Source organism: Gymnoscopelus microlampas, assembly GCF_963454915.1.
Source record: "Gymnoscopelus microlampas genome assembly, chromosome: 6".
NCBI lineage: Eukaryota > Metazoa > Chordata > Actinopteri > Myctophiformes > Myctophidae > Gymnoscopelus > Gymnoscopelus microlampas.
The window spans coordinates 14,414,629-14,427,274 of record NC_139943.1 but is presented as its reverse complement, the minus strand read 5'-3'; the positions used below and the strand labels follow the sequence as shown (position 1 = coordinate 14,427,274).

The following is a 12,646-nucleotide window of genomic DNA, read 5'->3' as shown; positions in this document are numbered from 1 at the left end:
ATAAAGTAACTATTTAACAGTGAATAAATAGCATGGTATATGTGTGTGCGCGCGCGTGCGTGCGTTCGTGCGACTAGTGAGTGTTAAACCACGATCAACTAGCTTTCTGATTACATCTTGAGTATTATTTACCTTCAGGGGTTGGGAGCCCCAGGGTCTTGTTCATTGTACACAACTCCGCAAGGTTAGGGGATGTGTATGACAGAGACTTCCAGGCCTCTGAAAGGAAAGGCTTGCAGGCCTTATCACTATCAGTAGGCTCATACCAAACTGTGAAACACACAAATGACATCGCATCAAAAAAACGGTATCAGTGAAAACTACTGTTCAGCATTCGGGCGTTCTGCTTTTTCACGATTACCATTGATTCCATGCTTCTTGGCAATGGAACAAACATAGTCAATAGTGGAGACGGGGATGTTCCCGTCCAGACACACGAGAAAGGCTGACGAAAGCTGCGACTCAAACTGGGACACCTGGAGGAAGACATGTTAACGGTACACGTTAAAGAAATAAATTGTACAGTTCAGAGATTGAGAGTATGGTATATCCAGAACTAAAAGTAGCATTTCAAACATGAGAGCATGTATTTCTATGATATTCCATTTAATTGGTAAAATATTTGAAGGTTTGTATTTAGGACTGAGTTTGACCTTTGGTCAAATAATGTAAGCCAGAGAGAGATTTCACCCAACTTTGTGTGGGCTCAGCTGTAATGCAATCAGTTCAGAGTTCCTGGCCATTGTAGAGTCCAGGTAAGAGGTGAGAGGCACAACAGTAATTTTGATAAACCTTTTGTTCCTTGGTTCAGAGGCATTGACAACCTCTGTCTTGTCTTGATTATCAGAAGAAGTCTTTTGTATTCATTTAAACTAATCAGAGCAATCATTACTCCTTCCTGGGCATAGGTCACAGGCAGCAAATGTGTAGTGATGGGAGCCAGGTCAAGATGGCTAAACAGTAAAATATATACACTTTTATTATTCTTCAGTCTTAGGTCTGCAGTGTGTAGTTAAAATGATTAAAGTCTTGATAACTATTACCTGTGTTGTTAACAAAGAGAAATGTAATTTAAGGAAAATATTATGTCTTAAAGTAACTGTTGTCTTTGTTGAATCATTGTATTTCTAACTGCTGTTTGCAATTGTGAATGTATAATGTGTGTGGACTTAATTTGAAGCTAATAAGATGTTAAACAAAGATTTCATAATATGAGCGTGTGTAAAAGTATAGTTTTATAGATAAGGGTTAAAGTAAATTGTCACATGTTTAAATCTAGGCGGATGCTAATTCCTTGTGATGACTGAGAAAGGCTGGCCAAGAAGCCTTTTGTTTCTAAAAGCTTGTTTATGAGTGGTCGAGAAGGAGGACTGGGAGGAGGTCCTAAGTCAAATGTCTGTTTGTATAAAGTACAATGTTTTGGTGATTCAGATACACTGACACTCTGTGATTGGCAATGCAGGTGTCAACTTCTATAGAAATAAATACATTTCTGTGGACAAACCCTCTTTTAAACTGGATCCTTGTTCTTCTTGCACTCAGGGAATAGTTATGGAATAGTGTTTTTCCTGTCTGATCAATGGACCAATATACGACAAGAGCTATTGAAACACAAATATAGGTTGCCTTTTCCTTATCACTATACTCACATACTGCTCTGTGATACGCTGATGAATGTCCATGTCACCCAGGCCGAGACTCAGCTCACCACTCTCAGTGATAACAGCACAGTACGTGGCAGTCCGTTGCTCCTGAAGTCTGGCCACGCCATCAGTGTTCTTACACAAATAAGATATTAATACAGTTTAACACAAAATAATAAGTTAAAGGGATTGATAATGTTGCTTGGTTACAATAAAAAACGGATTACGCTCACATACCATGTGTTTACAGTGGTTCAGAACAGCATCACTATGAGAGTCAGTCCCAATGGCAGAGATGAACAGGGGTTTGTGGCCTAGTCGGCTCAGTGAGTCTTGAAGTAAAATAGTATCATGGGAATGAACATGAAATGATCTAAATTTATATCACCTTATTGATAGGAAAAATGCCACAGATATAATCAGATCAGGTCTTACCAGCAATGTTACGTCCTACGCCACCAAATGACTGACAGACACTTCCTGGATTAGTCTGCCCAAACTGCAAACAAATAATTTGGATCAACTTGGCCTATATGATCCGTTTGTATTGTAGATAATTTACTGTTGTGTGGCTAACAGGTAAGGAACCTTGTATCTCCATATTTCATCTTTATGCCCTATTTTATACTTTTTCTTATGCCAGTGAGTAAAGTAATGAAAATAGCCAATCTACAAGCTCACAATGCGATGTGGTTGTGAGGTTATTAGCTATTTTTGAAAATGTTTGATATGTTTCACCTATAATGACATGCCCAAAACAGGGATGCCAGATTGAAAGTGTGTCTGTGGGTTATGGAAATATTTAACCAATGAAAAGTGTTAACCAGAGCTTGTGACCAAATAATAACTACATTGGATCCATTGGAACACAGGTCATTTTTTCTGTTTTCCTGAAAAGAAAAGTATTTGGACATACAAGGTTTCTGCCTGACAGTGACGATATGTACACGTACCACAAGCTTCTCTGTTTTTCCTTTGGCAAGGAAATCCACATTTACTCCTCCGATGACGACCTGTGACAATTCATAACAGGTGTCGTCTTGTACAATACAGTAGGCAAAATATACATGGATGTACATAAGATGTACACATCTTTTGATTGTGAACGTGCGTCTTACGCCATGCAACAAAGCATTCATTGTTCATGTGGATTATTCATACTTACAATATTTGAATGGGAGTCTGAAGCATGCCTTTGGCGGGAGGGAGCAGCGTGCCTTAGCTTTTCGTCATTCATTCGTTTTGATAGCGCACAGGCTATCTGGCTGCCCACCTTTGCGTTATTATGAATAAGTGCTATGTCTTTGAACGTGACAGGTTATGGTTAAATTCATCAGTTGCAAGTTAGGTCAATGTTAGTCACACAGGCATCTCCAGAGGCCGTCAGGATCTAACATTGTCAGCCCTCCTCTCACAATGTGTAATGTTACACACAAAACTGCTGTTTTATTATTATATAGTTTGGGTATTGGGTCTAAGTGTTTACTTAGATGATAGGATAGAAGAGACACAGGAAATAGAGGCAGAGAAGAACATGCAACACAGGTCCTCAGAATAATACCGGGGATTTAGTGATTATGTGGTCAACACACTGTCTGCTCAGCTACCTGCTGTTACTTCAGAACACAGGCTGTTTATGACTGCTATAATACTTTTCTCTGATCATCAAGATGTAAGAAGGATACTGGCATGAAGGGACTTTCCTTCAGTAAGCTCATTGACCTTTTGAAGAATGAATGGCGTCACATCTCTTCCTGTAATACCTTTAACACTGGAGGAAATGAATGAGAAATATTTTGAGAAGAAGAACAGTCCAAATGGTCTACAGTGCTTGGTTAATTTCTTTGTAACCACGTGATCTCTTCTCAAGCTGTTATCTCTAAAACTTCAGACGATCTTCCCTGAATTGCCTCACCTGGCCTCTGCAACAGCAGTTTGTATGGCTTCCTCTATCTGCTGGCCAGTGGCTGCATGCTGCTCTGGGATGGGCACCGCAAGCAAGAGACCACTCTGGAGACCCAGAGACAGAGAGCCAGCTGAACGACACAACACAGAGACATTGAATAAAGTAGCTTCACAGAGAGGGCACGTTTAATTATTTATGTCTATGCAATGAGAACCAGAAGCAGCCCTGTGATTTCATTTTGAGGTAAACAAATGAATCACCCTGCCTTCAGCAATGTGCGGCAGCAGGGTAATCATAGTATTCTCATGATGGGTTTTACCACACAGTATTGCTCAATGCCACAGCTCATTGGACGTGATAGTTGTCATTAAATGATAATCACCTGCTGCTGTATAAGTGTCCAAGATAATTTCCTCCTGGGACAAAACAGTTTAACCAATCCTCCAATAAGCCCTATATATTACACTTCGGATATTCGAAAATACCTGATATACAACCTTACAAGCTACAGTAGTAGACAGCTTGTAAGGACATGAAAAAAATTGAAAATCTTCACCTATAATGACATGCCCAACATCGCATCTGCTTTAAGGTGGTTAAAGTAAAGTAAAGTAAAGTAAGGCATTTTATTACAAACACCTACTGTTTGCCAACAAGATGTCTGAGACAGAATACTATGAATAGCAATTGCTCTTGTCCTTGTATCTGTCTGTGAACGAACTAAATCACTGGCTGGATTTTCATGAAACTTCGTAGGAATGATCTGTAGTCGAGATAAGTAGAAGCAACATGCACACCAAATTGCTTTTTCTCTCCTGTGGTACTGTGGTGCAGGGAATAAAAATAACAATGCAAACTTGAAAGAAGAAATGAAATCCCTTGCACACTGGTTAACTCTGCATTGAAATTTATTATAAACACATTATAGTTTCGGTTGCAAGGACCTTGCACAAAATGAAGGTGTTTTGGATAATTTCAATTCAGAGGAAACCAATGATCAGTACGCTGCCCAAAGAGATGTCAACCAACCAATGTGTAGCAGGTATGTTTCATTATACTCATATTGTTAAGTGCTGTTTCTTCACATGAGTGTCAAAAGTCACAAGGAGGTTTATCTACCAATGAGTTCTGCCGCTTCCTCAGCATTGCAGATGTTGTATGGGGAAGTGAATCCACTTTGTGGAGAGAAGAATGCTGGGAAATTCTTTGACGGTCCATAAGTGGCCACACACACACCCTGGGTCTCCTGGTAGTAGATACATGACAGGAAAAGTTATCAGTTTTCAGTTTTTATCACCGTCTAACAAATGTCATACAGGATAATGATGATCATGATAGCAGGTACAAATTGACACTCAATGTCATCAAAAAAATGTATCAATCATGAACAATTTGCAGTCAAAAGTAGATGGACTGACGGACGGACGGACGGACAATTCCCAAGGGAAATTCGGTTGTCATAGCAGAATTTCCCTTGGGATCAATAAAGGTCCATCCAACTACATTATTGTAGCACAGTAACGTTGTTTTTATTCTTACAAGGAACTCCAGAGTGCGGCCAATGTCCAGAATGGACTTCACCCCAGCGGAGACCACTGTGATTGGAGTCCTGCCCAGCTCAGTCAGATCTGCACTAATATCCAGACCTGGGGGAATGATCATTTACTAGATAGAGACATACTGCAACAAAATGCCTCTGTACAAGCATTAGCAAATTCAACCCCATGAATATGGATGTGATGTCCTCCTTGGTCAACTTACTGTTCTCACCACCCCTGTGCACTCCTCCAACGCCTCCCGTTACAAAAACATGTATGCCAGCTTTGTGTGCTGCAATCATGGTGCCTGACACTGTAGTGCCTCCCGACAGACCCTGAAAATAAAGCACATATAAAACCCAAACAGCATAAAGAATACAGTACATGCACTAGAACGCGGCACACATCAGCATAAATGGGTTGTGGACTCACTTAAACCCCATGTACGTCATTAAACAGTGACTCCCAGGGGTCTTTTTTGTGTTATCCTTTTAGCCTAAATGTCTTACTGTACCTCGTGCTGTTTACATGTCTGAATAATAAAGTATTCAATCAATCTATATAGGCCCCCTTCTTTTTTCCTGCTATACCAAATCTCTTCACAGAAAATAGCAGATCTACAAGCTCACAAGGTGTCGCAATGTCTAGGAGTCCATTGTGAGCTTGAAGATGTGCTATTTTCACAGAATGCTGACTATTTCTGCCAAATGTTTGCCTATTATGACATGCCCAGAATAGGGACGCTAGGGTTCAAGTGATTAAAATGACACAAAGCTTAATGAGTTTCAGTGTAACCTTGCTAATAGCATACGGCAGATCACGACGGGATATTTTGAGGGATGTCTTGTTTCGGGCCAGGTGGTCTAGCTCCTCTGATGAAAGACCCACATGGACACGTCCCTGAATCACCCCCACTGTGGCTGGAATGGCTCCCTCCGCCCGCACTATGGCCTCCACCTCCTTTGCTGTGCTGAAAGGATGCATAGGCCATAGTGATGAAACGATGAAGATGAAGAAGAAGATAATGGTAATTTTTTCCTTTTCGTGCAATTCAAACAACGAGATGATAAGAGAACCTGCGTGTGGCCCTATCTGGATGGGGAAAAAAACACAAATCTGTTATTGCCAGAAAAGGCTGCGCAATTTACATAGGCAACAGCTCAAATCATATAGCACAACAGGGTGACAGCGAGAGAGAGAGAGAGAATCATTTATCTTTCCGTTCCCACAAAAATATACAGAGCCAATGGGCATATATTGGGCATAGTTACGAATGGTGATTATATTGTATAATCATATGTAAACATTGAGTCTGTGATGAACCCAGAAGTGTTTTAATGTGTTTTTTACATATGACAAATAAACTTTAAATTGAACAAGGTTATCTGCTGTTTGGCCATGTGAATGAATATCGTTATGAATGACTGAAGCTACAATGGAGGGAAATAACGGAACTAAAACATATTTGTTGTAGCTTTAAATCAGTGTATCAGCAGCTGGTATTTTCAGTTCATACAACAGCATTGTTTGGGTACCTCAGATTATGTGGATAGGGCATGCCATGGGTGATGATAGTGCTCTCTAGTGCTACCACTGGCCTGTTCTCTGCCACTGCCTGTGACACAGATGGATGAACTTTGACGAGTCCATCTAAGAAATAACATTGTGGCAAATAGTGAGAGACATGAAATGGGAAATATTCATGACATTTTTGTTTGACAATATAATGGTATAAACAGAATGATTTATAGTCTGCCTTTGAGTGAAAACCTTTACCATGTTTGCACAATCTGCTTCGAAATGTTGAAATTCCACGTCTCAGAAGATCCGTAGAGACTTTCAGCATCCTCGGTTCTAACCCTACAAGGGAGACACAGAATAGAGCATTGAACCAACACTGTTAAACATATGCCCTGACAAACATGGTCAGCTGCTCCTTATTGTCCAATCAACCAGTAGACACACACTGCTGTCACATCATTGTAGCAGGCCAGGTTGTTGTAAAGCCTCCTAGCAGATCAGTATACCTTTATACCTAACAGAGTTCATATAGCTTTAAGTTAGACCACAGTGGTTCTCAAAGTGGGGTCCGGGGGGGTCCTTGAGGGCGTTCCAGGAGGCAAAATAGCATAAAAATCTGTTTAATGACTTTAACCCTATAATTGGCTATTTGAAAAATAGTAGATCTACAAGCTCAGCTTGTGAGTTTGTAGATCTACTGTTTTCAAAACATCTTGACAAATGTTGAAAGTATATATTTTTGAAACATTCTAACAGCACAAATCTTGTATGGGGGTCTCTGGCACAAAATATTTTAAGATGGGGGTCTGTGGCCAAATTCATGAAACATGAAAATTAACCACTGAGTTAGACTTTGTTTTTGAAAGCACAAAAATGCATGCAATAACTGAATATCCTATTCAAAAGTTAGAACAGGGTACAGCACTAGTTGAAGGTGAGAAAGTTACCTCAATTTCCTTTTGGAAAACCAAAATAGTTTACCAAGGCTCCTCAGTTGTACGAAACCCTGCAGTGTGTTTTCTGTCACTGCAAAGGCAGAAATCCAACTCAGCCATTGTGAAGATTTTTCTGCTCTGGGGTGGTGCCCCAGCACCACCCACTTTCTGGGGGACAAATCCCCCCTTTTGAGTCACTCTCAAAAGAACCTAACTCCCACATTCCAGAGTTGTTCACAACATGTGAAACACTGCTAAGAGAACTGAGGGTTTTCCCTCTCCTTTTAAACAATTTTTGCCTCACTCTTTTTCCTGTTTCATGACATTTATGCATTATGCACTAAATTGCAAGAATGGATTACAATAGTCATGACTTAATTGTTTGGACAAGTAGAGGAAATCCAACAACTTGTTGGAAAAGCGATTTTTAGTCTTACGTCTAAATTAAATCAAAAGAAGAGAATTACAAAATGATATACAACATCTCATATATAGGTATTTAGGATTATTATAAAGGCATAGTCTTGTAGTCTTGCTACACGTTTGAAAACACTAACACATTTCTCAAAACAACATTTCAATAGGAGGACCTATTATTGGCCCGTTGATAAATTCCCTGGCATAAAAGTGCTCTAACTCCTATTGTATAAAATGCCTACAGTGAATTATTTAAAAAAAGTGTGTCTCCACTAATGCAGATCAGCGCTTACCTTCTGCAATGCGACACAAATGCACTGCTGATACTTTAACCAGAAAACTGAACTTTGACCCCCTAACTTTTTGTTTACACAGTCTTAACCTATGGAAGTAGTCCCCACTGGGTGAAATCCATTGACATCAAAATATCAACAACATACATAAACTAAATATCTAGAGAACTCAGAACTGCTTAAGATTCATACCAGTTTAGTGTGACTTCTGCCCACATATCACACCAGGCTATGAGCATTTTCCTGTTCTGTAACTCCCCATGCTTAGTGAGAAGCTAAAGTCTGTTCTACTGTGTTGACATTGTGTCATATGGCCATGGCGGTTGTCATTGTACTGCATGAGTGGTGGACAATACGTGGTGTTACCATGGCCATTGTGACAAACTGGCTGAGGGACAAGTTTATGTGTCTCCCCAGTAACTGCATGGGGATTGAAATCATTTACGGTGGGGATTTGGAGTTGTTATACATACTGTATCTGCTGGTCTTTGTCTTATGCTATGTGTATTAGATATCCTCAGACATCCTCTCTTGGGAAAATGTGCTTGTCTCCACACATGTATGGTGTGTGGTGACATCTTATCCAAGGATCTTTCAATTCATTCTCTGTGCCATTCTATCTGCTAGAAAGTGCTTAATACTCCTACCCCGCAGAGTCTAAACAGATCTAGGACTACTGCAATACCACACTTGCCCACCACGGAAATACCACATTTTGGCCACCAGGAAGGCCCAGAGCTTTATAATAACGTTTTTGTACAAGAGGACTCATGATGATACTTTTCTCTCTTGGACCACCACGTTCGCTTGTGGCAGCTGATGGTTATTATGAGTTAGTAGGATCGAAGGATATATATACCATAATTTGTGTTTGTACATTAGAAATGTTATACAGAACACACACTTCAGTAGTTATCAGTACTACTGTAGTTAAAATAATATTTCAAAATTGTTGTCAAACTCACCTGGAATAGAACATATCCTATAGTGTCCATTGTCTGGCTCAGGCAATTAAGTTAAAGATTGACAATGCAAATGTATGTCTGAGTTCTACCACGATCCCATCCAATAATGTGAGCTATATACAGTAAAAGACAGATAATGTTAAGTGTTCAGAGCTGATGTAGATATTACATTTTCTATGTTTAAATATACAGTATATTGTAAACTGTATATGGGTACAGTCTTACCTATTGCTGTTCGAATTCAGCTGGTTGCTGATCTTGAAATCATAATGCACACACATACTTTGATTGGTTTCATCCAGAATATGAACTTCTTCTCTGCATAAGCTGTATAAGCCTGCTGTGAATGTGAGTGAGGTTGTCACTGTAACATTTATCGAAGCAGATGGTGAATTCTCATACACACACACACACACACACACACACACACACACACACACACACACACACACACACACACACACACACACACACACACACACACACACACACACACACACACACACACACACAGAAGTCACATAAGATTAGACTGCATAAAGACCCAGGTTAAAATCTGCTGCCGAAGGTTAGGAACCTATGGTGAAATGAACCTGAACTACAGTTATGCACAGAGCCTAGAGAAAACACTAGCAGTCAGGTGCTGCTCTGTACATCACTAGTGCCCAGTCTGCCCACTTCAAACCACTGTGTCATATCACCTGATGATCACTGGAGGGCAGCAGTAGACAAATTTATATTAGTACGTTTGTAAAATGCACTTTGTTGATTGGAAAGAAGTTGACTTTAGGATGTTGTCTATAGGGCAACATTTTGAACCTTACATATACGATCTACAAGCTTGCATATCGGCAATTTTTGGCTAAAGTTCCCCAAGAATATGGTTCATGTGGTTACGCCCTGTTTTATACATCTACAAGCTCACAACGTGTTGCATTGTGGTGCATAAGCTTGTGGATCTATTATTTATAACAAATGTGATTTGTGAAAATGTTCAATTTGTTTTATTTAGCCTATAATGACATGCCCAAAATAGGAATGCAATGGTTAATGCGGTTAAGTTTAAGTTACAGTATATATTAACTTATAGCCTAACATCAATGATAGCAGCTGCCATCCAAGGACAGAAAACAAAACGGCCTCAAATCCAGCCAAGACCAAGCTTATGACAGTAAGCCTGAAAATCAGCTATTTACTGTTTGATCATCAAAGCTTAGCTTCTATGGAGTATCTTATGGCCTGTGCTGCAATACATTTAATATTAACACTTAAATCAAAGACATTAAGGCAGACATTGAGGCAGATCGGTGTAACCTGACCAGAGTCGAATGTGGTGCATTTGAATGCCTGCAGCATTATGGCAGCACACGTCTCAGTTCAAATACCACGAGTTGCCTTGATCCAAATCATGAATGTAAAAATAAATGTTTGGATTTAACCACAGTTACAGTATGTTCTCTTATTAGGCAAGTCCAGCGTTTCAACTGTTGCCAACATGATCTCTGCTGTAAGATTTTGGAACTTCTAGATACATTGTTTAGTGAACCAGTTGTCTCTGAAAAGACTCTTTATGCTTTATGTTCAAGCTATGGGTTTGCATAAGTCAAAATGATACAAACGTAAGACAGGTGGTGAGGCAGGCATTGCACTACTAAACTACCCCTACTTCACCCCTACATGGTGTGTGTGTGTGTGTGTGTGTGTGTGTGTGTGTGTGTGTGTGTGTGTGTGTGTGTGTGTGTGTGTGTGTGTGTGTGTGTGTGTGTGTGTGTGTGTGTGTGTGTGTGTGTGTGTGTCTGTGTGTGCGCATGCGCGCAAGTACTTTGTCATGACCTTCGCAGGAGTACTTGTCATGTCGTCTGACCTGTATTGCTGTGATGTCTTGTTTTTAACTCTATTGCTGAGTCTCCCATGTGCACAACAGATTTAATCTGCTAATAAGGTGCTAATAAAGGAACATGAACCTTGGTGTGGCATGTCAGCCATTGCTAGTGTTCCATAGCTTATCAACACCACATGACACATGACAGAATATCTGATAATAACTTACAACCATATTGTAGTTATTGTGTAATGTGTAAAATTCAACCGTGTATAATGTGTAGAGCTATACATACAACAGCGTCATCGTACACAATTAGAAAAAGTGTTTGAGAGCATTTATGTATAGTATGTGTTTGTGTATGTGTCGGGGAGTGCAGTGGACGGCTGCAGTGGTCGGCTGTGGACCCATGAGAAAAACATGCACCACGAGTTGAGGGCAATTAAAATAGTGAGCGTCAGACGTGATATGGGAGGCTATTTTAGCAAGCCAATCATATGCAGCTATGAATTCATCGTTCATTAAAAATGATAAAGTGCCTTTTCCTTTACTCCCTGCGGTGACACTGTGTTTGTATCTCCTATTTCTCTCACCTTTAAGGTAAGTCTTAATACAATAATCAACCTACTTTATGACAGATGAAGTTATTTATTATATGAATATAACAGTCAATCAAACGTTTTATAGAGCATTGAACTGGGCAGGTTTAACAGTCTTATATTACAAGACCTTGGGACAAGGGAACAGTCCGGTTTCTTGAGTGCTTGCCTCTACAGTACATCTGTGTGTTTGACTGGGACAAATGGAGCCATGCTATTATGTGGGGATTAGCTACGCTTGTATGTCACCATGGCCATGACACGGGTACAGCTGCATGTATTTGTGTAAGACAATCCCAGCTATGCCCCTGCTGCGTGTTGGGGTTTTAAATTGACTTTTTGAATAAGGCTCTATGGCTTTGACTGGTCTGACACTTCTGGACCCTTGGTGATCTCTTTTATCCCCAAGCAAGGAAATGTAAGCTGAAGCTTAGACCCTGCCAGTATTGTAGTGGCCAGTTGACCCACTGGGTTAGCTGAAATGTTGGGATGATTGGTGATGATGGCTTTGCTTGCATGAACTGGCAACCTCTTTCATGGGGAGCAAGGCTACAGAGTGACGAACTAAGATCATCTGCTGCCTTGCCGCGATTTACAGTACATTGACACCTTGTCATAACAGCTTAGTTTAAAATGGACATATTACTGTAATAGGCTGTGTCAGCATATATAAGATCGATAGATCGATAGATAGATAGACAGACAGACAGACAGACACACCGATCGATAAATCAATAGATAGATCAATAGATAGACAGCTAGATAGACAGACAGACACAGACATACAGACAGACAGACAGACGATAGATCAATAGATAGATCAATACAAATATATGTAAACAAGGTGAATGTACATTTCTGACCTCACAAAAAGATGTGATTTGATTATGATTCTTTCAGTAATTAATCAATGCGTCATGACAACCCTAATTTCACAATGATTCGATTCAAACAGATCCGGTTTCTCTTGCAACATAAAAGCCACAGCTGTTATCTTGGCCACAGTG

At 40.1% G+C, this 12,646-nt stretch overlaps 1 protein-coding gene across 1 annotated transcript in view; it reads right to left on the bottom strand.

Moving 5' to 3' along the window:
* LOC311047708 (uncharacterized protein) overlaps positions 1-12,646 on the bottom strand; it is a 43,242-nt gene that overhangs the window by 1,577 nt on the left and 29,019 nt on the right. The window contains exons 4-18 of the mRNA XM_084060523.1: positions 6,864-6,947; positions 6,623-6,737; positions 5,883-6,057; positions 5,311-5,422; positions 5,089-5,195; positions 4,669-4,795; positions 3,559-3,679; positions 3,329-3,414; positions 2,809-2,945; positions 2,597-2,656; positions 2,079-2,142; positions 1,881-1,975; positions 1,650-1,778; positions 362-476; positions 133-270 (exon numbers count right to left, since the gene is read on the bottom strand). Coding sequence (XP_083916649.1) covers positions 133-270; positions 362-476; positions 1,650-1,778; positions 1,881-1,975; positions 2,079-2,142; positions 2,597-2,656; positions 2,809-2,945; positions 3,329-3,414; positions 3,559-3,679; positions 4,669-4,795; positions 5,089-5,195; positions 5,311-5,422; positions 5,883-6,057; positions 6,623-6,737; positions 6,864-6,933 — 1,651 coding nt within the window. The 5' untranslated portion in view covers positions 6,934-6,947. The remainder of the gene's footprint in view (positions 1-132; positions 271-361; positions 477-1,649; positions 1,779-1,880; positions 1,976-2,078; positions 2,143-2,596; positions 2,657-2,808; positions 2,946-3,328; positions 3,415-3,558; positions 3,680-4,668; positions 4,796-5,088; positions 5,196-5,310; positions 5,423-5,882; positions 6,058-6,622; positions 6,738-6,863; positions 6,948-12,646) is intronic.